At 42.1% G+C, this 26,398-nt stretch overlaps 1 protein-coding gene across 3 annotated transcripts in view; it reads left to right on the top strand.

The window, feature by feature from the left end:
- The window catches only part of LDLRAD4 (low density lipoprotein receptor class A domain containing 4), a 250,812-nt gene extending 225,308 nt beyond the window's left edge, over positions 1-25,504 (top strand). For 2 of the 3 annotated variants that reach the window (XM_026841761.1, XM_026841763.1), the window contains 3 exons: positions 2,615-2,769; positions 13,928-13,981; positions 15,227-25,504. In XM_026841761.1, coding sequence (XP_026697562.1) covers positions 2,615-2,769; positions 13,928-13,981; positions 15,227-15,769 — 752 coding nt within the window. In that variant the 3' untranslated portion in view covers positions 15,770-25,504. The remainder of the gene's footprint in view (positions 1-2,614; positions 2,770-13,927; positions 13,982-15,226) is intronic. The other variant, XR_003397711.1, reaches the window with a different exon arrangement.
- The last annotated feature ends 894 nt before the right edge of the window (positions 25,505-26,398 follow it).

Below are 26,398 nucleotides of genomic sequence, written 5' to 3'. Positions count from 1 at the left end.
CCCCCGGTCCCTTTCCCAGTTAACTTAGAGGAAGAGTGGGCAGGAGGAGATGTCCGCCTGGCAGGTGGCAGCCTGTCACACCCGGGGCAGGAGGCGACGTGGGGGCCGGAGTCACCCGGTGCCCATCGGCAGCCGCCGGAAAGTGTTTCCATTGCCTTGAGCGGCACCGGTAAAGAGAGGTGGCTGCTGCTGCTCTTCCCTCTTTGCTTTTTCCTGTTAATAATCTAATGAGTAGCAGGGTAGGCAGTCAGGAGGAGGAAGAGATTAAAAATTGCCTTCCTCTTTCCCTTCCCTCCACTTCCCAGTGAGGAAATCCTCTTGCACATCAGGTGTTTTGTGCATTTTAGTGTTTGTGATGTAAAGCTGGACTTGGAAAATCTTGTGTGCTCACACCTTGTGCTGTGCCTTTGATTTCCTTTACTGTATGGTTGTATGACCATGTTTTAGTCAAACATTTCCAAATGATTTCCTCCCCCCCAAGGTAAATGCTCACAGGCCCAGTAATTTATTTCTAAAGGAGAGGTTCCATCCCCTGCCACTGAAATGCTGGGGCCTTGATAAATTTAGAAGACTCTGCCCTTGGCAGATAGAGAAGTAACATGTCATTCCAGTGATCTTTGCATTCTAGGAAAGCCTAAATCAACATTGCTTGTTTTGCATGTTGCCCTTTAGCAACAGTCTCTCAATTTCCAGTCTAAAGTATTACAGGGACCCAAAAAAAAATCTTTTGGGTAGAGAAACCTTTTAGTCCTCAGGAGCTGCAGAATGTGAATTGCAGCACTTGTCAACTGTTTCAAGTCTGTATACTGTGCTTCTGAGCCAAGAAAAACTTACTTTTTTCTTAAATACGGTTTTGGTGGGTTTGTTTTTTAATTAGTTCTATGCTTCCTTCTTTTTGATCTTTTGGTGCTGACATTGTTAGCTTTCAATGACTTGAGGAAAAAACCCAAGAGATTGCTGCACTGCATGTGGGATTGACAGCAAAAGCAGAGGAAAGCACTGACTAATCAAATTTTTTGGTGGTCTTAATGATGAGTGGATGGTACTTAACAGCAAAGAGAAATTAAATGATAGATGTATTGCTGCCCTTTACTCTCTCTTTAGCCTCAAATAGATTTAATTACTCCTACTGAGATGGTCACAGAACCTCAGCACTTAGATGGTGGTATGCCTGTGCCCACTGAAAACTTGTGACAAGCAGCTGGACCTCAGCACCAGCCTCCACTGGACTTAGAGCTCTTGTAGCCTGAAATTTTGCTTGGAAGAGATCTTAGAATAGTGAACAAGCCTTGGGTTTTCTTTAGTTCCACCACAGGTTTTAGATTTTACGTGTGAACAGCATTTTTCTAGCTCAGCTTCAGAGTCGAGCTGTGTTTGCGTAAGCGTACTGCTGTTACACAGAAGGCTGAGGATGGCTACAAATGGAAGAGATAAGAGAGAGGGGAAAACAGCTTCTCTGTTTGCTTTGTCCTTTTGTTTTTATGTTTTGTTATCTATCTTTCCTCACTGGCTTTTTAAATGGAAATTTAATATCGGTTCCCCAAAATTCATGTTTTGGTGCCCAGAAGTAGTGCCATTTTTGGAAAGTATTGAAACTGAGCAACTCACACTGCTGCTTTGCTTTTTCTACCAGCCTAGCAACCAAAGACCTCCTCCCGTGAACTGGAGTTGTCTTTCAAGATGAGAGCATCCCCTGTGAGCAATGCAGTTTCCATAGAAATATCAGCAACTGTGTAACTCCAAAGGGCAATTTCTCCCCTTAGGTTGCTCATCCTTGATGCTCCAGTATAGCCAAAAGGGTGCAAGAGTGACTCATTTCTAAATATACTTAATATTTGTGGTATAGGCAGGACTTCAGATAAGATGATGGGGCTCTGATGGAGTTCATTGTAATTGTATCTCTTGCAACAGCCAAGGCCCCGGTTTCATTTTTAACCATAGTGGAACATATCTTGTTTTAGAGTGCCAGATCTCTTTTTAGATTTTTACCTGAATGGGAATGTCCTAGAAAAGTTAATTTTACTCTAGTTGGAGAGAAGTAATTGAAAAAGACATTGTGTGTAGATTTAGTAGGAAAAAAGTTTTTCCGCTTGATTTAGGTAGCTTTCATGTGATTTTGCTGATTTAAAAAAAAAAAAAAAAAAGATAGCTTACTAGATAGTGTCCAGATTCCTCTCTCCATGGTCTCTGCTTTGAAGCCTGTGGAGCCCTCTGGACTCTATTAGCATTGCAGATGGCTATTAAAATAGGGTGGGTTTTGGGGTATGTGTGTAGTGTTTTTTTCCCCCAGTGAAATTATTGTTCTATCGTCTGTGGTGTTTATGGTGAAGAACTTACTACCTGTGAAGGTTGTAGAAAAGGATCACGAAAAAGTTTCTTAGCTTTGACCTGCAGCCAGGTGAATATGCCATTTGATTACCAATGCCCAAAAATGACTAATTTCCCTACTTTTGGAATGCATTTTTCTTTGCAAGACTTTGTGAAATGGACAGCAGTGAGCATCTTGCTCCAGATCAATCTTGAAATGCTGAGGAGTTTTGAGGTTATTGCTTTGATGGGTAACATTCTGTGTGTGATTGACGTATTTTCCTCTCTGTTTTTTTCTTTGTTTTAGCTGAACTGGAGTTTGTTCAAATCATCATTATAATTGTGGTTATAACTGTTATGGTGGTAGTGATCATCTGCTTGTTGAACCATTACAAACTCTCGACACGCTCCTTTATCAACCGACAGAGCCAAAGCAGAAGACAGGAGGAAACTTTGCAGACGGTGAGTATGAGCCCCTTGCACCACATTCCTTCTCCTTGTGCCATACCGGTCTGCAGCAAAGCCTCCCGAGGAGTACAGACAACTGCTGGAAAAACTTCTGATGTCACTTTTAGTCCTATAGTTAGTTCTTTTGCTGAGGTTGTATTTGTCAGTAGACAAAAAATGGAATATAAATTTATGGTATACTGTCTTTGATTATTTTCAGACCTTGCTGTGTTTCATGTAGCGTATTTAATTTTGTGTTTGGAGGTTCAGATGTGACATTCTGTTTGTTGCTGTAACTGAAGGATAGTGGAGAGGAAATGAATGGAGATCACTGGGTACTAAGATCTGAAATACATGGTGTTGTGACTTTCCATATATTTACTAACATCCTGGGGCTTTATCAGTGTTAGTGTTTTGTGAAGCTGCAATAACTGTTTGCTGCATCCAAAACACTGGTCCAGTAACGGCTGAGGAAAATAGAGTGTTTGTTTCATTAAACCAGCAAGAAAGTATTAGGAAAATGATGCTTCTAAGGACCCAGAGTGGTTAAGATGTGTTGTTACAGAGCTAAAGGCTTAAGACCAAATCTCAGTCAAGACTTTTAAAGGCTGTCCCTAGTCAACCTATCAGTAAATGGGCACTTAACTTGCCTTGTGAGCCAGGAGTTTGCTGAGTGGGATGCACTGTTCCCTTGTGAGGGTTAACTGCAGGGTGTCTCTGACCTTGAGATATACCCCCCAAGCTGGCAGTGCCAGCAGTGTCCTGTGATGTTGCAGGGAGGTCCTTTTTCTGATGTGTCTTTGGATGTCCTCGAAGTGGTGCCCTTGGCCTCTTTGCTGACTGTGATGGCCAAGTGACCGCTGGTTGATGCATTAAATTCCTGGCAACCACATTGGATTCACAGCTTCATTTTACTGTCAAAAAAACTGTCCGATTGTAACTGGATGGTGTGGTACTGTAATGGCTTACACCAGTTGTAAAGTTCACAGTCTCTCCTTTCTTTCCATCCTTGGTCCTGTGTTTGCTCCTTAGGGAGCTACCAAGGTGGTGGTGAGACCTCAGGGGGCTGATCTGGCTGAACATTAATTACTTCTTTTTTCACAGTTATATTTCAGCCAGATGAGTGAGCAAAGTGCCCGGGCAGGGGAGGGAGCAGTGGTAGAGGAGGAGGCAGGGATGCAGCAGTCCAGCCTGACAATCCTGGCAAGTGGCAGCTCCCTCCTGAAAGCCAGCTCTAAAATGTGATGAGTGCAGGGTCTCCAAAGCTCTCGCTTAGCACATCACCTGCACCCCTTTGGGGTGAACAGCTCTTACCCTGGTGGCTGTGTGGAGAGGAAAGGAGCTGTCTCCTCAAGGCGAAGTCACCTCATTCCCTAACATTTTAGGAGTGCAGGAATATTTAGATTTAATTTGGTTACAGACAAAACTGGAACTTGTCAAGCCTTAACCTTATGGACTTAAGGGCTGGAAAAATTGGCTAGATTAATATGAGTGTTGCTTTGAAATGGATGCCATAATTAAAGAACCACAGTTTTGTCTGAAAAATGTTAGCTATAATTGCTACAAGTACCTAAAATTAAATAGTTTGAGATAAAGGAAATGCGTTTTCATCTTCACAAATCTTTTAAAACTGCAGTAAGCTGTCAAATATGTGAAGTAACCCATTATTATCTTTGTATGGTTCGTTAGTATTGTCTGTTACCAGAGTGGATGGTGCCTTTTCTCTTGGAAGCAAGGGAGGAAACATCACCTTTTTGTGAAGAATAACATGCAATTTGGCAGTGGGGACTTGGGAGCCACTTTAGTATCCAGAACTGCTCTTAAATCATATTTAAAACACTGACTCAGTTTCAGTTTGATGGCACCCTTGCAAGTAATGATAATCACAGCCAATTGAGCACTTCATGGGAATTGATGGTTGGTTGGCAAGAATTGGTTACTAATTCTTCCAAAAAATCTCTGGTGTAGATTTGTCATCACTTACTCATCTGGATTTCTGATAAGCTGAAGCTGTTCTTAAAAGGAGGTCATACTTGTGGGGAATGAGGCTTTGGAGGTCTCTGAGGTCAGATGTCAAATATGTTTGAATTTTCTTTTGTCTTGGGCGTTAGAAGGAAATTCCAATGGAAACTGGTTGTGCACTGCTTGTGGTGCAAACCTAAAAGCAGTGTGTGGTGCATAAGGGTTGGGAAACTAAAGCACTTGGTCTGTGGTGTGAAACAGGAAATGACCAGTCTGTTCTCATTGTCCATGGCAGAGTGAGTTGCACAGTGTACATAGATAGCATGAGCAGTAAGATTCAGGTTAGATTATACACTTTTAAAATACATTTTTTTTTTAAATCAGAAAGGCCTTGTTCTTTGTAAATGCTATTGATAAGTCGGTTCTCTTCCAAGGTATTGTGGTTTTTTTTATGGTATATAAACTCTGAGAACAGTTTTAAATGTTTATTAACTGCTAATGTGTGAAGAAAATATCATTCTGACTCAGGCCTTCTGTTGATGGAGAAATAGTGAATGGAAATAGAGGAAATTCAGCCGTATATCTTAAAAGAAAATGGCAAAGCAAATTAATTGACTGTTGAGTAGTGAACTATAAAGTGAACCCCCCCCTTCACATAACTCAGGTAGCAGAGTTGTATCAGGATGCAGAAACATGCCTTTCCTATTCATATGGGCCTTTTTTTGTCCTTCTGTTACCCTCAATTTTCCTTTTCTTCAAGCTTGTCTTATTTCTAGATAATCATGCCTTCCAACAGCTGAGCTGTGGCTGAGTGCACAGATTTCTGGCCCTGTAAAGACCAACTATCAAATGGATGATCTCTCTTATGCTTTCTAGGAGAACCAGAGTAATAGAAATGAACAGATAAATTATCTACTGCCTTTACTGCCAACCTCATATCTGTAAAATGCATGGGGTCAAGCCTCCAAAATAACGAAATAAAAGGTATTTGTGGGTTTCTTTGTCTGGCTGAACTTAATGTGTTTTTTTTTTTTTAAAAAGGCCTGGAAATTTAAAATTGTCATTGTCTCTCAAGTCCAGAAATTAGAGTATTAAGAAGATGAAAGATCACTGGAACAACAAATGTTAGTGACACTCAAAGGGCAGAAAAGAGACTGATCCCAGGAAAAAAAAGTTTCTCTGACAAGTACATGCAGAAAAGTACTTGTTTCTGTTCTGTAAATGATTTTTTTGTTGTTGTTGTTGTCTGCCTTTTCCTTTTCATCATGTCTGAAGTCTCATCTTTCCAATCTTTCCCCTGGTTTTTGTTTTATTCCACTGGTTAGTGTGCTGTGGCATTAAACAGATGACAGGAGCAGGACAGCCTTTGAGTGCTCAGGAGTACAGGGTGCTTCTGCAGTGGTGCTGCCAAGGGTGTTGCCTCCACTCCCATGGCAGGCCCTGGCATCTCCTGGTGTGGATATTAAAACATTCAAAGCCCGTTTAACATTAGCAGAAATAGGAGTTTTTTGGGCTCATAACATGAGAGGTGGAACAATGCTGAGTGACAGCAGTGTTGGTAAGAGGGGCAACCCACAGTGAGCGTGCACGGTACTGAGTGGTGTCTGTGTCACACTGGATGTATCGACACTGCATATTTTCCTCTAGTGACTGATCCATCAGCAGTGCTTGGCTTCACAGCTGGGAGACATCTAAGGTTTGCAGAGCACCTGAGAGGGGTGTGAAGGCTGTAGTGTGTGGAGCATACCAGGAGCATCCCCAGGGCTGCTTCACTCAAGACGACACAACCTCTCCTGTGGAGTGGCTGATGCCACCAGCAGTGCTGGGGACTTTGAGTGCAGAGCAATGTGGCAGCCTTGGAAAGGCACATCTGTGCACAGGGTGTGTGTGTGTGATGTCCCAGGGGAGGTGTGTGATGCTCGCGGTGCCTTGGGAGGACTGACATTGTACTGGGAGAGCAGCGTTGTTGGTAACCAAAACCATCCTGTTGGAATGTAGGGAGCTGCAGCTGCTGCAGCACTCTGCTGTTTGATGGGATGAAACCAAGATAAATCTTGCTTTCTGATGATTAACTCTTAGTGTCATCACCAGTGATTTCCAGGGGGATGTTAAGAGAAAAGAGATTAACTAAGTGACTTTGACTTACAGGGAGGTACTTAATGAGCTTCTGATGTTCCTAAATTGATTCCTTCTCCCCATCCTGGTGGCTTCTGTCTTTGTGGTTTTTTTTCAAAGTGGATGTTGAGGGAGTACTGAACACTTGAACTGCCCCAGGCCCACTCCTGGCAACAAAGTCCTTGCATCCATCACATAAGATGCTCACCCTGACCAGCCCCTGCCTCCCAGCACCGAGGGCAGCGTCGCTGCTAGGGCTAGTCAGCTTGCATTAGGACCTGCATTGATAACGCCCATCTTGAATGCTAAGCTCTAGGAGCACAGCTGTAAAAAATACTGCCCTCCTCCTTGGAACAGCTATTTCAGAATAAAAGGGGAACATCAGGAGGGTGACAGAAAATACTCAATATTGACAACTCCAGGGATTTGTCAGTGATTTCAAATGTTAGTTTTGCCTCTTTGCTTTTTAAATTATTCCCTACCGGTGTTAGCATTATTCCTTCTGTTCCCTGCTGGCATCCCTGGCCCACTCATTCTCATTTTCTTACTGACATGTGCAAAAGAAGGAAAATCTCACTGGGAACAAGAACCCACTCGCTGCCCAGGAGAGAGTGTGAGTGCTGTAGACCACCCTGCTTTGCCAAACCTTTTCCTTTACACCAGGCATCAGTTGTCAGGAGCTGGACGAGCGCTGTGTTCTCCTGCCGTCTGCGTTAGGGGCATGGGCTTGCCTCTCTTTGGGGAGTGCTGCCAGGAGGGACAGCGTGCACTGGCTCCTGCTCTTTGAAGTCTACCACAATAAAGTCAGAACATCTTTAATAAGAGCAGGATTGTCTAGGAAACCTGCAGGTAGGACTAGAAGTGAGGAATGCTGGCTTTGGGTGGCTCCTGACTCAGTGTGTCACCTTGGGCAACTTGCTTCATCTCCAAATAAAGGAGGAAGGCTAATGGTACTTATTTCCTTCACTTGGATGAAACGAGGATTACTTAAAGTGGTAAAGTGCTGTGAAGTTGGGGAAATAAAAGTTTTAAAGCATTAAGTAACAGAAATAATTGCTGTAAGTGTAGGGAGGCGGAGTACATGTGAGAGGTTTGGCGCTGTCCGTAATTACCTCTTTCTAGTACTTCTCCTTGGTACTGCGCACTGCTCTGCCAGATGCTGTAACCTTTCCTGCCCTTGGGGAAACACAGCTTTTAAAGGAAAGAGCAATCCTCCTGCAATATTTGTCATTCTGTTGGAGGCAACGCAATAGTTTGGTTTGCTTGTGTTCGGCAGGGAAAATGATGCAATCTTCAGAGCTGTGATGGTCTGTATCGCTCAGGAAGAGGCAGGGAGGAACGAGCCACTGTGCCTTCCCGGGGCATTTTGAGCAAGCCACTGCTTTAATGTGGTGTGATGTATCACTGCCACCTAGGGCCAAAATCAGAAACTACACTGCTACCTGAAACCATTTGCAGAAAAGCTATGTATGTTCGTGTGTGTGTATATATATGCATATTTAAAAAAAATCTGTTTAATCGAGGGGAAAAGAAGGACCTTATTAATACCTGTAATACATTTCAGAAAATGAAAAACTGACTTTTGTCGCAGGAAATAAAATTTCAGGCAGAGCTCTAATTCTCAGAAGCTAGAAAGCAGAGGAAAAACTGAATCTCCTTAAGAGTCAGTTAAAAAGCAAAGTTTGATTTATATGGGATCGTTGTGGTTTAAATCTAGGTAGCAACTAAGTGCCACACAGCCATTTATTCCCAGAGGGATGGGGAAGAGAATTGGATGGGTAAAAGTAAAAAGACTCATGAGTTGGTACCAAGACAGCTTAATAGGTAAAGCAAAAGCTGCATGCGCAGACAAAGCAAAACAAGGAATTCATTCACGGCCTCCCATCAGCAGGCAGGTGTTCAGCCACCTCCAGGAAAGCAGGGCTGCATCTCATGTAATGGTTATTTGGGAAGAAGCACTATAACCCTGAATGTTCCCTCCTCCCTCCTTCTTCCCCCAGATTTATATGTTGAGCATGATGTCGTATGTTCTGGGATATCCCTTTGGTCAGTTGGGGTCAGCTGTCCTGGCTGTGTCCCCTCCCAACTTCTTGTGCACCCCCAGCCTGCTCATGGGTGGGGTGAGGAGCAGAAAAGACCTGGACACTGCGTAAGCACTGCTCAGCAGTAGAAAACATTACAATATTAGCAACGCTGTTCCCAGCATAAATTCGAAACATAGTCCTGTACTAGCTACTATGAAGAATAATAACTATCCCAGCAAAAAACAGCATGGAGATGCTTTTGTTTCACTACAGTTTGAGGAATTCTTGCTGAGCATAAATTTTTTTTACCCACAATTCATCTGGAATTAAAATTCTTCTGTTAAATTTCTTTCCTACTGCCTGTCAATGTGCTGATGCTCAGCTGAGGTAGTTGGATGACATTGTGTGGTCCAGGAAGTACAGTGTTTAAAAATGGCATGAAAAAATCATCTTCCTAAACTGTTTAATTCTAGAGGCTATAAACCTTTCTAAAATGCAAATTATCTTGGGTTTATCCAGTCTCCTAAGTTCTAAATACTGAGTTAAATAATCATCACCATAAAATAAGTAATCACCCAGCTGAATTTATTAAATGGTGCTGTTATTTCAAAACCTAATTGCAAAATGAATTTCTGTAAATTATCATGAGACCCAGGAATGGCAAAGGTCAGCAAAAGATGTAGCTGGATTTTTTTTGCCTTGGTGTTTTTTGTAGGAGCTAGGATTTACCATGGAGACCATCCTTTTTCATTCAAAAACCTAGCAATGTTTAAAATGAATACAGCATAGGAAATAAATGCATAAGCTTTCCTTTCCAGTTACTTTTACATACTGAAGCTTACACCTGAAGACCTTTAGTCTCTTTTAAGAATGAGTGAGTTGAAGTGACTAGCTATTGAGAACCTATAAGAAGCAGGTAGATTTTATATATTGCCCACAGAAAAAGAATGGATTAGTTGTGTTTGCTCAGGTTTAGCCTTGCTTGCACATACCTGAGAACTACTTGTACAAATCCCCAGGCATTTTGTGCAAGGGGGCATCGAGCAGGACTGCCAGTGCTGGATTTGCTAGCTGGGAAGTGCCTCTCGGCATGATGCCAGGCGGTGCAGTGCTGGAGCTGCGAGCTTGCGCCAGGCCTGGCGGATGGTTAGCTGTCCTGCTGAGCTGCATTGCCTGTGCCCAATCTCATCTTGCTTGCAGGATGAGAAGTGGGATGAGAAGTCATGGAGTGAAAAGAAGTTGAAAGCAGGTTGTTTTTATTGTTAGGCCAATCTGCCTTGGGTTTTTGAATAATAAAGAGAGAAACAATATGAAGGAATATGAATACAAGTCCTGACAGTTTTTACCTGATTTTCACTGATCACAGGGAAGTGTATCAGCTGTCAAATGGAGGTCTGTAAGTAGAGGGACAAGGAAAGAGCAAGAAGTAGCATTTTCCTTCAGTGCAAGTCACCCCAGATTGCTGGGACTGCCATGAACACATTGTTTCTTACATCTGTGCCTTGGGGTAAAAGAAGTCCTGTGGATATCTTCTTCTGCAGCACTGAGGTTTTTCCTTTCTTCTCTCAACCTGCTGCCATCCCCCCAAGAACAGGGGGGTAGGTGGACACCAACCCTTGGGTTAGGTTGTATCTACCCAGTGCAGGGGAGGGAGCATTTCCCCGATATGAGGGCTTGAGATAGGTAGATAGTAAGTCTACTGTGGTAGATGCAGCAATTTCAGGAACGCAGAATGACTGAGAACAACAAAATTGGGAAGGTGGGGCAGGCACCTGTTCGGTTATGGTTCTTTTTTTTTTTTTTTTTTTTTTTCTGTCCAGACAGATCCCACCCTCTGTAGAGGAGATGGGGTTTATCTATAGAAGGTTAAGTGCAGAAACCCCCTATAGCATTTCAGAGCAAGATTCAGCAAAGCACTTCAGTGTGTTAAATTTTTATTAATTTCTGAACTTTTATGCTTGGGATGTTAGCAGAAAGGCATGTCTGAATAAGCGATTGTGAACAGACCTAAGCAGAGTCTGTCTTTACTCTGAGCTGGCAGTTCCCAAGCCAGCCCCGAAGCAAGAGCTGACAGCTTAGTGAGCTACTGAGTCTGGCTCAGACACCTAATGAAATACGTGCTATGTAAAAATTATCCTTTTACATATCTAGTATCTATTGTGTGATATTAAGCATAAATTATTTTCCTGTTCTATTTTATTCCTCAAATACTTATAAATCCCGTAGAGCCATTCATAATTAAGCATTGACATGTTATTCATGTCTCTTTCTCTTTTTTTTTTCCTTCTCTCTGTACTCTGCTTCCCATGTTGTCATAGTGCTTTCTTAAACTTTAGGAAGCCCCTCTACATGTTTGCATTTGTCACTGCAGGTTACTGTACAGTAAGTTCATGTCCTAGAAGGATTCAAGGATTCCTCTATAGCTGAGTGCAGGAAGTTCAGTTCTTTGTCAGCTTCTTGCCTCTCTTGCTGCCCATTTTAAGCTTTGTTCATGCACTAAGTAAGACTGTAGTGCCTTTTCCTATCTGGGGCCAATTAGTCTGGGCTTAATCTGGTGAGATAATCTTGTACTGTGGCCCTGGACTGACCACCTATGCATGGTGAGGTTGGTCTGCACATGGTGTGTGAGCCTGGTGTTTTCCAGGTGTGGGCACGCTGAGCACGTGCTACCCAGGCATATGCTTGGGGAGTTCCTCTGGTTCCTGGGTTATAGATCTTACTGGGGATTGGCTGCTGCTCTCACCAGAGGAAACCTTCTTAGGGAAGGGAGTAGCTACAGGTGGGCTGTAGGACACATTGTCACAGAGCCTGTGCTGTTACATGTCCTTGCATCCTAGGGATTTCACAACCTTGTAGTTCAACCGTGTCCCAGGCTGTCTACCTCCTCGAGTAGATACCTCAGAGTGGGGAGTGCCTTGGTCTTGTTGTCTTGGTCTGGCTCTCCCAGCATACTGGTTGCACTCTGTGGGGTCCCTGTAGCAGCTACAGTGTCTCCAGGCAGGGTCTTTTACTGTACTGGGATTCAGGCACGAGCAGTAGAAGTAATGGGCAACTCTGCTCTTCCAGCAAGTTGTTTCTGTTCGACATTGCTGGTGCCAGGTCTGTGTGCCTTGGCTCAGCATGCAGGTCCTGCTCTATCTTGGCACAAAGAGTGCTTCTCTGTATACTGTACTATCTTCCTCGGTTCTTCTTACTCTCCTGCCTGAGGGGAGATGGGCCCTAGGATGGGAATTACTGTTTCTACTTCCACATAGGAAAATCTTTCATAAGGCAGTTTTAAGTAACGTGAGTGGTGGTGGCAGCTTGAATTTCTTACTGGATTGGGTCAGTGCTTTTGCCTTTTTTCCTCTCCTAAGCCTGAACATATTAAAGGTGAGACCGAGACAGTTAGGCTAAGCGTAAAGCTACACACTATAGTATTTTTCAAACGATGACTCAGGAATCTGCTGTTGGGCTGTGTATGGCCTGTAGTTCATGGGCAATTAATTGAGTGCTTTAGCTGTGACTAGTATATTTTACTTAACAATTGCAACAGATTTGGAGCCTGCTGGGTCAGCTGCTGATAACCTGATTGTCTTTAATTATGCAAATACACCCTCAGATATTTCAAAATGAGGGCATCTGGGCAATGGAGGGGTGGAAAGGAAGGTGGATACAAGTATGTATATACGTATATGCATGCAGTTGCAATTTCTTCTGTTGACCAAACCTTATAGGCACTCAGATACATGAATCTACTTAAGGTTTGTCATATCAGGCCTATGCAAATAGGAGTACTTTCAAAGGGAAGTTGTAAATAATTGCAGTTGTCAGCCTCCCTCCATCTCTGCTCTCCAAAGCTACAGAGGAGAAGTGATTGACCAGCTTTGTTATTCAAAGCATTTCCGTTAAGAGCTGGATCCTGTGGGAGATTCCTCTTAGAGCAGCTTTCCTCTGTGGTGGACTCTCCTGACAAGATCACAGACGGCTTTTGGTCTCTGAGCGTCATGATGAACATCTAGTTAGGTCTATTTTTACATCTGAAATATGTTGAAAGATGCTATGGTGAGAAGTAGTAGTACAGTAAGATTTTAAAGTAGTCTATACAGGGTAATGCTTTTGGGGACAGTATGCATTTTCCTTCCTGTTCTTGAAATTTCTTATGTCTATAAAATACTAAAACTTGAATTAGCACCAAGAAAATACTCATGACCATACAATGTCTTGATTTTCTCTTTTTGCATCAAGATTGCAATTCTGTGCTTTATAGCTGCTGTGTCCTTTTCAGCTTCTAAATTTTCCAGTAAAATGAATCCATTGCAGTAGTTGCTGCTAAACAATTAATTGAGAAGAAAAATAAAGATACACCTTAAGCTGTTTTCCCTTATTGACTTACTGTTCTTCACCTTTTTATTCTGCCATAAGTGCAGGGCCAGTGTCAGAACAGCCTTTCAAGGCATGAGAAAGAAAATACTTTGGCTTGAGAAGGTGGTCAGGGAAGTGGTTGAAGAGGGGAGCTGGTGGCTGAAATCTCAGCTGCTTAATTACTGGTTTTGGTAGGAATTGGGCAACTGACAGTTTTGACCAGCATATACCTGGGTTTAGAGTGACTGACACTTTACTGAGATTACAGACACCAGGTTTTGTTGCAAACTGTTGGTTCTGGTATACAGCTGGGATCCTGGCTGGCAGGTGAGCTTCATCAGACCTGCTGAGCTTGCTGATGTGGCCTTGTCACGGGTTGGGAGGTGACGGGTACCTACTCAGCGTGCAAGTGCTGAAGTATCTCGTCATCTCTGCATGTTGCCATGTGTTTGTAGCTTGCCACATCCTTACAACCTGTGAGGCTGGGTGCTGTGGATGGTGTCTCAGCACTTGTAAAATGGAGCGAGCTTGACTTGCTTGGGTGTAGAGCTGCTGTTTGCTCTAGTTTTGGAAAGAAAGGGATGGAATGTTGCTTGTTGATCACCACTCTGTAGGTGTAGACAGCCAGTCCTTAGAAGCTTACTGCTTGTAAGAGTTGTGGTATTGAGGCAGGATGGTGATGTGATCTATTAATTTTACATCTTTTGTTGTTTTCTTCTGCATTCCAGGAGGGGTGCTTGTGGCCTTCAGAAAGCTCGGTTTCACGCCAGGGTGCTTCAGAGGTACAGAAAGATTTCTTACTATCTTCACCAACATACTTTCCTCTTTCCTGTAATGTTTATTTGGGTTTTTCAAAAATATGCATCTATTCAGTAAATAAAGCTTTTTTTAGTGTAGACCAAGAGCCAGGTTCTTTTGGATATCTGAGCCTGGCTTAACTAGTGTTCCATAAATGCCTAAGAATTTTTCATTAAAAGAACAAAATTCTGCTTGCCTGACACCTCATTTCCATCAGGAGCTCCCTCTATCATAGTAGTCATTCACAGGTACGTGGTAGAGGTGTTTCTCTCATGCAGTGGCTCAGTAATTTGAGTGTTCAGTGGAAGCTGGGAGACCACTTGCTCTTCTCCCTGAATGTTTCTTGGATTTACAGCACACATCCTCTCACCATTGTCTCTCAGCTAGCAAGATTCTTGGTCTGTGGGATAATTTATGGGTGTATTGTTCCAGATGGTCCAGCTCTCCAGCAGAACTTCCAGGCCCTGCACCCTGTGAGGGTCAGGGGCTAAAGACCCCCGCACGGACCCAAAAATGAGAAGAGTTGTTTGATAGATCTAGATCTAAGAAGCTGATGTGTCTGTCTAAGATCTGGGATAGACCAAGTGAGAAGCAATAGCTTCTCTCAGAGTATCTTGAACTCTTCCAGGCCTTTATTTGCCAGGGACATGTTTTCTACTCACAGTACAGAAGCTTTGTAGGTCCTTCTGGGAGGCTGAGTTCTGGCTGAGAACTGTGGGGGAGGAGGACACCTGATACACTTTAGTAGTGAAGGCGTGAGAATATGTTGAGCCTTCACAAAATGTACTAAAATGGCCATCTGAATTCATTGGTGATGCAGGGTATTACACTGAGTAGGAAGGAGAGACTCAGACTGCAACTGAAATTCAGTATTGGGACATTTTTGTAGAACTAGTCAGTTGTTGAGAGTAGAGGGAATGTGTTTTCTATGTTCAGAGAATTATTTTCTCTTGGCTCTGCATGTTTTAATGTCAGAGGAGTTGTGTGGTGTCTTGGTCTTCCTTTGTGAAGCCATTCTCAAGCATCTTGTTTTACATCCTTCATGCCACTGCTACCTCTTTTTTTCACATGCATGTGTGTGGGAGCATGTGTGCACAATATCTCTGGGTTTAATCTCTAATATAGGTGGCAGAGAGAAGCGTTTTGCATTTTCAGTCCTTTGTAAACACAGAGCACCCTCAGTGCTTTGCTGCGACATGGAGTCATGTGTGTATCTCTTCCTGTTTCAGATCATGTATGCTCCAAGGTCCAGGGACAGGTTCACTGCCCCGTCTTTTATGCAGCGGGACCGTTTCAGTCGCTTCCAGCCCACTTACCCTTACATGCAGCATGAGATTGACCTTCCTCCGACCATCTCCCTCTCTGATGGGGAAGAGCCACCGCCGTACCAAGGCCCATGCACCCTGCAGCTCCGGGACCCAGAGCAGCAGATGGAGCTCAACCGGGAATCCGTCAGGGCACCGCCCAACCGAACCATTTTTGATAGCGACTTGATAGACATCTCGATGTACAATGGGGGCCCCTGCCCACCAAGCAGCAATTCGGGCATAAGTGCAACCAACTATAGCAGTAATGGAAGGATGGAAGGACCACCCCCGACATACAGCGAGGTCATGGGGCATTACCCAGGCTCCTCTTTTTTCCATCACCAGCACAGCAACGTGCCTCCTTCCTCGCAGAGGGGGAGCAGACTTCAGTTTCAGCAGAACAATTCAGAGAGCACAATAGTCCCCAGCAAAGGCCAAGACCGGAAACCAGGAAACCTGGTCTAAGTTACTCGCCCAGGTGCATTTGAACTGAAGACAAGATTCAAGCAGGGTGGTGGAAGAAGACCCCTATGCTCCGGTGCACAATGTTGTTACGTTTCACGTGGTACAACTTAGTAAAAACCAAACGTGCAAACCAGTTCTTTGTTTCTGATTCCTTTCAGGGGAATTGCATGCAAAGCAGATTGAAAGAAATACAAATACAAACTTCCATTCAGTTTGTCTACAAGCAGTGTTTCAGGGGAGAGGGGGGGAATATATTATTTTTTTTTAATAAACTATTTCAATTATTTAATTCTAAAAGTTAACTTAGCACAGAAATGAGGCTTGTACAGCCTGTTTTATACTCACTGAATGGCAGAAGGAAGAAGGTGGTTTTGCTAGATGAATGGGGGAAGAATTGGCCAGTTTGCTTTTTTTTTTCTCCCAGGGTGTGGATTTTTTTAATATGAAACAAAATTCCTGTTTTGTGTGCCAAGGTATAAAGTTGAGAACTTAGATGAATGCAAGGAATTAATTTGTGTTGTGATAAATGTGTTTTAAAAAGTTGCACTATCTTAATGTTTTAAAAAAATATATATGAGGGAACTGTTTTATGTGAAGTTCTTCTATATGTTGTCGTTTCACCTGTGGAATAATGATAGAGCCCCAGAAGGAATCTGGAGGAGTTTTCCCCCCTCCCCCTGGGTTTGCTAGAAAAAGGGGACAGGACTTAGCCTAACATCTCTTGACTTTTACAAATCAAGAAATACAGGGACACTTGTCTTTGCAATAATTTGCATTCAAATAACAGTGCATCAGTGAAGTGTCTTGGAGACTTTTGGATGGAAGAAGGCAAATATGAAATTCCAGCATTTTCCATCACTTAGGGTTTAGCTGTTTTGCAGTGTAGATTATTTTGTTTCATAAATGGCAAAACAAAATCCCAGATGTGTTAATTTGTATTGATTCTAACTAAGTGCTGCCATTCTTTTCCTTTTCATGATGCAGTATCGTCAGTACTTAGAGTTTTAGAGATTTTTGTCCTCGCTGTAACCTGAAATGTGTTTAGTCACATATCATGACATTATGCAATAAATTGTTTAAAAATGCAGGGTGGGTTTTTTCCCCTGCGATGCTGTTAAAATACGTGAGACTGTTGTGCTTTTCGCTCTCCATTTCATCCTTTAGATACTGAAGTTCAGTCCTGGAGATCCATCCTGTTGAAGCGAAGGGGCCTTTGTAGCTATAAACCCCTCCGTGCAGTTTCCGCAGCAGTACCGAGAGCAGTCGTGGCTGGCTTCTGCGGCGTCCCTGGCAGCGATGGGAGAGCGCCAGTTATTCGCACTGCAAACCATTTTGCTCTGGGCCCTGTTGCGGAAACTCTCTTCCGTGCATGTCATCCGGCCGACGCCAGCAGGACTACGCTCATGGGTAAAGATGACTCGTGTGTTAACTAAGTGTCTGTAAGCCCTAGTTTTGCCACGTTGGTCTTAAGAGTAGTTGGAAAATGTTATCTGCCTGTAACGTGGCATGTGGGGTGTTTCTTCCCTGGCTGTTCCTGCGTGGAAGCACACGTGATGCTGGAGGGCGGTTGACAAATGGTGATAGTGGCATCACAAGCACATGAAAAAGCACAACTTGCACTTAAAATGCAGTTTGGAAATGGACTTAAAGTAAGAACATTTAGAGTCTTAGCTTGAGTAGTTTCTAATATATATGTGTATGAGTGTGTCATAGACCTTTTCACTTTAAGAACTTTCACTTTTTTTCTATTAAGCCTTGTGCTTGGTTATGGGCAACAGCCGCTGTGTGCCCAGAGGGTGCTGCAGAGGAGTACGTGCCCTAGCACCTGATCCCATAGCTGGAGGCTGGATTTCTGCAGGACTTCTGTACACCGGGGGCTCTGATAACTGAAGTGCATCTTTGATCTATGCAGAGTTTTAATGCCAAAACAGTGTGTGTGTCTGTGTGTGTGTTTTATGGGCCTCGGTGTAGATTATTTTCTTCATAAGGTAATTTGGTTTTATTCTAGTTTAGAAAACATTTGTATAACTGTCAGTCTGAATACGCAGCCTCATTTGTCTCTAATTGTTTTTTGGTCTGAGTCATGCTGGTAATGGAGAGTACAGCTGCCTTTTAATTTATGTATTTGAAGGGAGAGATAGAGACTGTATGGTGGTATTCACTTTTTTATTTCCACTCAGACCCACAGGACAGGTGTTTAGGAGATGACTAGATGGCTGTCAGTCAGCTAGGGCTCTTGTCATGTCTGGTTCCTGGGAATAAAAGCTGTGAAATTAGATTTTTACAAACAACTGATAAACGGAATTCTTAGTTAAACAGAAGTTAAAAATAAACCAGCAAATGTTGGGTTTGGTTTCAGTGATTTTTTTTGTTTTGTTTTTTTGGGGTTTTTTTGTTGTTGTTGTCCTTCAGAAGTGAGCTTTTAAGCCAGAGAATGTGTGCCTGCATAGCTACTGTGCTGTTGCCTAGAGTAGGATTATTTAGTGGAGAACTCTTCAGGTGAGAACAGCTGGAACTTGTTTGTCATGGCAGAGCACACCTGGACTGGGCCCTGGGCTTGGACCGGTTGAATACCAACTTTTCCCCATGCACAGATCTCAGTGAGCCTTGAAGTTGCCTTCAAAGTCACCTCTTGGGAACATGCTTTCTTTGAAGACAGCCCTTTGCCATCTTCTGCCATCTGCATGCCAGTGGATTTATGCACTTCCCATTAACATTGTCCGGTATGATGTCTGCACTGTTGTCTCTTAATTTTTCTTGACTGAGGAAGTTTTTCTTTGTGTGGAGAATGTAACCTGTTCAAGTTTTGTAGAAAAGATTTGTTTAAAAAGAACTTAGTATTTTCTCACTTAGTTGCATTTTCTCTTGCGTCTTTGCCTTCTCATCGTATTGTGCTGTCCACAGCTAATGTGCAGCCAGTATATCTGTCAGCTCTTGAAAGTGTAGTCACCTGTTGCTTGCTATAGGTGAGCTTACAGTTTGCTACTTTCATTTTGGGGCCACTTATAGGAGTAAATATGGTATTTTCTGATGAATGTTAGTGATCTCCTATAAGAGTGCTGTCAATAGTATAGTGTATTTTTCTAGTTTTTCTTTTGTTGCAGTGAGAGAATATGCCCCTGCTAACAGAGCAGCATGGTAAAAGGAGTATCAGAATTAGATAGCACTATCAATCTTTACAGACTTAGAAATTGGCAATCTTTGAAGATAGGTAATTCTATGAAGCATTTATGGAAAATTCCCTTTGAAGATATCCAGAATTAATAAATTGTAATCCATTGCCACTCAAATGAAGCTTTATAAATTACAAAATACTTCTGCAAACTTTGTAGAGCTAATCATGTAGATTATACCTCCATACTGATGTTCCGATTTATGTGTATCATGTATAAAACCCACATAATATGTGTGTGGAGCTTTCTGTGTGATGAATCATATTAGCCTGAATTCTGGCTGTATCTCCTGGTTTGCCTGGTAACCCGTCTTCCCAAAACTCAGTCCAGTGGTGTCCCCACTTCAGAAAAAAGAATTTTTTTTTTTTTTTTATTGTACCTTTAAATAAAGCATTATGACCTCTGTCCTATTGCAAAGGTTAATTTTTCCCTTATGTGGCTTGGCATGGCTCCCTTCTTTGTGCTAAATATGCCCAATCTTTGACGTTTCGCTCTGATCTTGCAGGCCTAGAAAAGGCAGGGGATTTAGCAACATAAAGAGGTTTCTTGCCTGGTTTGCCGGTGGAGCACTTGGCTCTAATTCTGGATGTATGTTTAGCGTGTTTGTGGTTGGGTTCATCCCAGTGCTGTACAAGCAGGCTCTGGGTATGTGATGCTGCTTGAAAGATGTGAGGAACACGAAGACTATTACCCAGTCAGCAGAGCAGTGTGCAGGCCCCTTTCCTGTAGCATGTGGCATGTGCAGTTTCATGGTACTTTGCATAATTTGTCACTTTGTCAGGGAGGACATACTTAAGCTACTCCCACTGATGAACTCTGCACTTAACCCAGTCTGTCTGATGTGACTTTATTACAGCATGCTTTTTCCTTGTAAGTATGAAAACTCAGATGCATGCCCCATGTACAAGTTCTTGATGGCTAGTGAGGAAGGTATTTATGTTCCTGCAGTAGTAGAATCTGCAGGAACCATGGGTCAAGCTATGTTTCACTTGGCTTTTTATTAGTGTTTGCCCACTTCTCCCACCAGTTTGTCCCAGCTAGAAGCTGCTTCTGTTATCCCAAAACTTGGAATTTTTGCAGAAATTAAATAAAGTGTCGCTAAGATTTTTTTTTTTTTTTCCTCTGTGAATGTGGTTCAGGGAAGAGCAAGAAGTGAAATGACACTGTATCTGAAAGAATGCACTTTTTTTGCAGTAGGGAAGAAAGCCTTGCCCTGAGGTAGAGTCCTGTGTTTAGGCTGTCTGGAACAGCACTCTCTGAAGTGGTCATTTCTAACCCTAACAGGTAGTGAGTGAGATACTGGACCATAAAACTTATGCTCTGATCTCTAAGGAATGTTTGAATGGTTTGGGGAAGATTAATTACTAACCTTTCACTGACTCTGAGCCCTGAACGTTCATGGTAACTAAGGTTACCTGATTTCATAGGCAAAGAAAAAGAAAATAGTATGTTGGTGAAAATGGATATGCTCCAAAATTTTTTTTGCTGTATTTTTATTTCCTTCCCCCAAGGATAAACAGTAGGCTTGCTGATATATTTTAAGGTATTTAAGATTATTCACAAGTTCTCTCTAGTTGTTACCATTAAGTTATGTCCATGCACATGTGTGTGTATACATACCTGCATGCAAACTTGTGCCTGTATCCTACTACTACTCTGTATATTAGTTACTCTTCCATAATCACCTTCCAGAAGTGGCTATATACTGTGCTCTCAGGAACAACAACAACAGGTCATTTGTCAAACAGCTGGAAGCATGAGAATATTTGCTTTTCAGACCTGTAAATGTCATGGCCCTGATTTTATCAATAGGGGAGTTTCTTGCTGTGCACATTCTTGCCTGTGACCTGGTGGGCTAGCGCATCTTCCATCCAACAGCTCTCTCCTTTTGGGTGAGCTGTGAAAAATCCTCGTGCTTTCAGGACAACCCTAATGTAGACCTCATGTATTGATGTACAGGAAGGAAATGTACTCATGTACTCTAAATCTCAGAAGCATGTTTTTTCAAACCTACCTGATGCTGAGAATCAAGTGATCCATTTGTACAGTGGGTTCAGATGAAGGCTGGCTTTTCATTACATCTTTGATTTTTAGATAAAGGCTGTTGCAAATAATTTAATTACACATACCTGGTCTTTTCCATCACTATGTTGCCTGCTTGCCAACCAGTGCAATTACAACTTTTCTCTTAAACTAGCCCCAAGTATGTCAATTGTTTAAATCCCTGAAAAGACAGACTCCTACTGAATTGTCTGAGACCTGTTAAGGCCTTTTAAAGCACAGAGGAGTCCCTTGTGAGGACATGTTGAACTTACAGATACTTCCTGTCTGAAGACTGTTCTGTATGTTTCATTAGGAAATTGAAGTCTAAAGTTTTTAGAGTGGCCCAGCTGAAAATGTTGGTAAGATTTTTATTTTTTTAAATACTTAATACATTGTTTGCCAGCCTGTGCTTATTAATTGGGTGTAAATTACATTTTGACCCACCTCCAATTGCCATTGCTATGTTAGAAAAAGCCCAATTGGGCACACTTGCACCAGCAAAAAAGAGTAATTTTCTTAGTACAGCTCCTCTTGGGGAATTAGGAGAAGCTGCACCACCAAGTTCAGCCTCCAAAACCAGTATCAGACCTGCACTGCCTCTTCCCAGCAAACTCAGGTGTAGGTGGCAGCTCAGTTCCAATCAAGTGCTTTACCACACTATTAGCACCACAGATGTGCAGTGGAGGAGGCTACTGGTGTTTCCTTGAAATTGTGACTATTTGCATTAAACAGTTGTCAGGGCTGCTAAAGTTGCTTTTGTAACCACTCATGTATCTTTCTGCTATTTTGAAAGGGAAAACCAAGCATGATTTTATATTGAGAAGTGTTGCAAAGTCTCCTGGCTCTTACTTCTGCCTTGCTGTTGTGTCTCACATTTTTAGACTGAACACAAGCAACCTGGGTATTGCTAGCATCGCTTTCCTGCTATAAAAGAGCTTACCTTTTTATGTTGGTTAACAGTAAAGAAACAAACTTGTAATTTAGATACTTCCCTGTTTCTTCTGACAGCCGTGTGATTTACTGCCAGAGATGACTCTGTCGTTTCTTTGCTATATTGCTGCTGCTGCCGCTGCTGTTTTAAATGGTTTGGTGTGTGAGCTTTCTGAAACAACGTGGTGTGTGTAGGATCTTGTGGGTGATAAAGCTGTCTCTTTACTTCTTCCTTTCTCTCCTTGGTTTGTGCTTGTCTGTCTGCCGTGGTAGGCTTCTTAATAAATTATATACATCCGTATTAGATATAATTTTGAGGAGGTTTGCATGTTGGTAGTTTGTAAGCAACTAAGGTGCCTCTTGTTCAGGTCTGAGCAGATAGGAATCCCCTTGCACTCGAGAGGGCCTGATCCAAAGCCCAGTGAAGTTGGTAGGAAGACTCTTGCTGACTTCAGGGGGCTTTGGATCAGGCCTTACGCTCCCACCTTTGTTGTGCCTCACTTAAAATGGTGCTTTTTCAGTTGTCTGTCTTTTTTTCTGTTCGTGTTTTTTTTTTCTTTGTATGGTGCTGTGTATAACTTGAATATATTATGCACATATCCTACCCAATGGGTAGAACAAACAAACATACAAAAACAAATAGATGTTGTTAATACTGTAAAATAATGTATAGCTTATACCAATTTTAACACAAAAAAATGGCATAGACTTTGTGAATGCCAACTTCTGTGCTTGGTCCTTTTTTGTAAGAAAATTTGCAAATGAATGCATACAAATGACAAAAAGTCTATGTATTTTATTTTCCTATTAAAAAACAATATAATGTCATAAGGGAAAAAGTTAGAACACATCCTTTTTGAGTAGCCTGTGTATAGCAGTTAGTCGTTTGATGCATCTTTGCTGTGAAGATTTGTTTGGGGTTTTTTTTTTTAAATGTGTCACTTTAAGAAAAAGGAAAAAACACAAAACCTCCACAGCTTTAACCTTGCAACTAGATGCTTCTCGTATTGGTTGTTGCCTCGCTATTGCTGAGTTGGACCAGTATTGGTTACTACTTCTCCAGCAGATATGTTATTTATTACTACCCTTGATTACCTTTTTTTCTTCTTCTTTTAACTTAGAAATGGGCTAAAACCTTTCGAATCTTTTTATCCACATCCTAGATTTGAAGTGAAGCTCAGACAAGTGGGGACTGACTCAAACCATCCCTGCAAAATCAAAACTAGGCTAACGAGTTTTGTGGCAACAGCCAGCCCTTGCTCTATGCCCACTACTGGTACACAATTCTGCCACTGCAAACTGTCCTAAGGCTTGGTGTATAGCTGTGACTCGCTGATGACCTGTGTAGCTGCAGACGTGCAAGCCTTAAGGAGGGACAAGAAAAGTTGCAGTTGGTAGCGAGCTGAATGCAGGGTTTGAGCGTGAGCTTTGAGTCGGCAGCGCTGCTGCTGCGTTGGCCTCTGACAGCAATGGCTTAACCCAATTTCATATTTAAGATCATGGAGAAATGCCTAAACCTGTTCAGACCCAATGCGGGAAGCAGTGTGGAAAGTAATTCAGCACTTTCTGCCAGACTCCCTCGGCAGTTTGGTTCTTCCCCGATGTCGCTGCGCATTTGGCTGTCTCTCCCCATGCGCTCCCGGTGCGGCCTCTTTGGTAAAGCAAATACCTCAGGAAAACTCAACATGAAGTTCTAGTGTAGAGACTTGCAGATGCTGTACTTATTTTTCTAAACTGTTTGTTCTAACTATCCCAGGATGGTAGGTGATATAAAAGTTTATTGGTCCGAGACAGACTAGTCCTCTCACAGATGGATACTGACTAATCTTTCGTAGATACTCGTGTCTATATGTAGCTTTTTTATACTTGTCAGGCTTTAACCACAGATGTAAGGTAGCAAGGTGTTGGGATATGTTTGAGATGGCATTTTTGTTTGGTTTTACAGATAACTAACTAAACGCTATACTAAAACTCAGGGGGCCTTATCCGGGGCCCAGTGAAGTCAATGGTGAGGCTTCCTCAGGTTTGAGTGGGCTTTTGATCTGGTCCGTCACGCTCAAGGATGGTGCCTTGGAGCACAGTCCTTCACGACTTCTCTGTCAACCTGAAACTTCAGCTACACGTTTGTCTGTAAATATCTTTTAAAGTCCTCACAGGAGTCCTGTATCTGAATGTTGATCATGGTTGCTTTGAGGTTTTTTTGTTCTAAAGAAGTATGTAATTTTTTTTTATGGCCAGTTCTGCATCATCAAGCCCTTACAGGTAGCTTGTATCCATCCCTCTATATATTGAGCTGTTTTATCGGTGAGCATGTACCATAGGCAAATACTCATATTTCATGACTGTCATCCGTTAACTCATTTATTGTTTGTCAGGGCATAGAGTAATTGTTTTGGAAGTATACCTTGCCTGGCCATGTCCGTGTTTCTGTTTGCACTGCAGTACCACTTCTGTGCATGAAGGAAAAAGACAAAACCAACCAACAAAAAACCCCAGGCCTTTGACTAGGAAGACTAGGAAGACAGAGCAAACCTCCCACTGGAGGAATCTAGAGTAGGATTTATCATAACAAAACTTGCATATTGAGTGGACCAAACATGAGCATGTCTCCTTTTAGAGGCACTAATTTGCTTTGAAGCTGCAGTGGAAAGAGCAGACTATCTATTAAGTGTATTCACAGCTGTGTTCACGCTTTCCATTTACCACAAAGCACAGCAGGCAGCCAAGATTTTAAAAGAAGTATAAGCAGAAGTTATGAGAGCCTCAGGCATCATAGACCTGGACAGCAAAAATAATAATAATAAAAAAATTCACTTTAATATTCTTTAACAAAGCTTTTCTACTTATAGAACAAAGACTACATAAGCATCAATAGGGGTTTTATCTTTGTATAGCTATCAACTGCCCAGTGCTGCTGTGCTCAGAGCATTTCACGATGGTATGTACATCAGTCAGGCTGTTACACTTAAAATTAACCATCAAATGCCTGTTTTTAGAGTGTTGACCCTTCCTTTGTTGTTTCTTGCTAGTTATTTTACAGTGTAGAATTTATTACTGTATGGATTTTTTTGTATTTCCAACATTGTGGCTTTCAAGATCACATTTTCAACACATCTCTTATTTTTGTCCATTTTGTTTCAAGCTATTCTGAAATATGTACAGCACTATCAACACTATTTAATCTTTCTTTTAAATTGATGTAAAAACAAAGCTATTAAAAACAGTAAGTCTTTTTACAACTGTATTGGAACTTCTCAATAGCTGTTCATGTGATGCTGTTACAAACCTGGCTTGCTTTAATTTTTTAAAAAAATTTATTTTCCTTTTAACACAATTAATTTGTTGCTTATTTTCCACCGTAACTCCCAGTTATATACAGGAAAAGATTTCAACTGTTGTGTATCTGACTCTTTTAATTGAGCAAATGGTGATGTCCTAGTTTTTAGACCTAAGGTCTGTTTATTGCAATACTTTTAAAGGAAGATGTTGCTCTAAGTGCTGTTGTTAGTTTTAAATACAGATTTTATGCTTGTTCTTAATATGCCGTGGTTAAACCATGGCACAAAATTATTAAAAATCATGAAATGCATTTGTCTCCTGTTGATTTTATTTTCCTTCGAAGTGAAAATACAAAAACCAACAAAACGAAAAAGGTGAAACACTAGACAGGCCTTCTGTAAAACTTGTGTTTCTCTCTTGCTAGTTTGCTGATGGCAACCAGGTACCTGATTGTTAAGGAATCAGAGGGTGAACTCAATCCTTGAAGCATATGGGAGGGCCCTGCGAAACAGATGTCTGATGAGGATTTTGTATCTGTGGTCTAACCCTCAACCTTTGGTGATTAATACTGGGGTGATTTCAGGTGTATCTGTTGTAGGATGGGCTGTAGCAGGAGGCAGCTGTGTCAGAGCACCTGCCTTGTCACCCACTGTTGTTATTGTCTAGGCACTTAATCTAAGCTACTTGTGATTTCAATTCCCTCAACAACCCCACCTCAATCTCATTTAAAGCACCTGGTGTTGGTGACTGCTCTGGCACATCAGGGCTGGCTGACCAGCTGGGGGATAAGCAGAGGCCCCAAATCATCAAGCTGCAAAAACTGGTTAAAAAAATTAAAGAACTGGCTCATGGGAGGGGGTTTTAAGAAACCTGGGGCATGCTTTGGCCAATGCTTAAAACAAGAGAGGAACGATACAGTTAGTAAGAAACTAGAGAAAAAGGTCCTGTGGAAGACACTTGTGTTTGGTAATACAGATCCTTGCAAGATCAAACTATTCCTGGCTGGTACCAGTCACTTTGCTATACTAAAGCTTAACAAAACTAGGAAAGACTTGACTTTTTTTTTTTTTTACAGAGCAGTTAATTTCTGTTCAAGTATAAAGTGCTTTATTTAGTATGATTATTAATGAAATACTTCTCTTGTATATATTTTATACCTGTGCCTGTGCTTGCTGGAGCTTGATCTTTCTGTTGTTGAGATGCA

The sequence above is a fragment of the Athene cunicularia genome, assembly GCF_003259725.1.
Source record: "Athene cunicularia isolate RWA chromosome 2 unlocalized genomic scaffold, athCun1 chr2_part1, whole genome shotgun sequence".
In the NCBI taxonomy this organism is placed as follows: domain Eukaryota; kingdom Metazoa; phylum Chordata; class Aves; order Strigiformes; family Strigidae; genus Athene; species Athene cunicularia.
The sequence above is the reverse complement of the archived record's forward strand: the minus strand, read 5'-3'. Positions and strand labels throughout refer to the sequence as shown.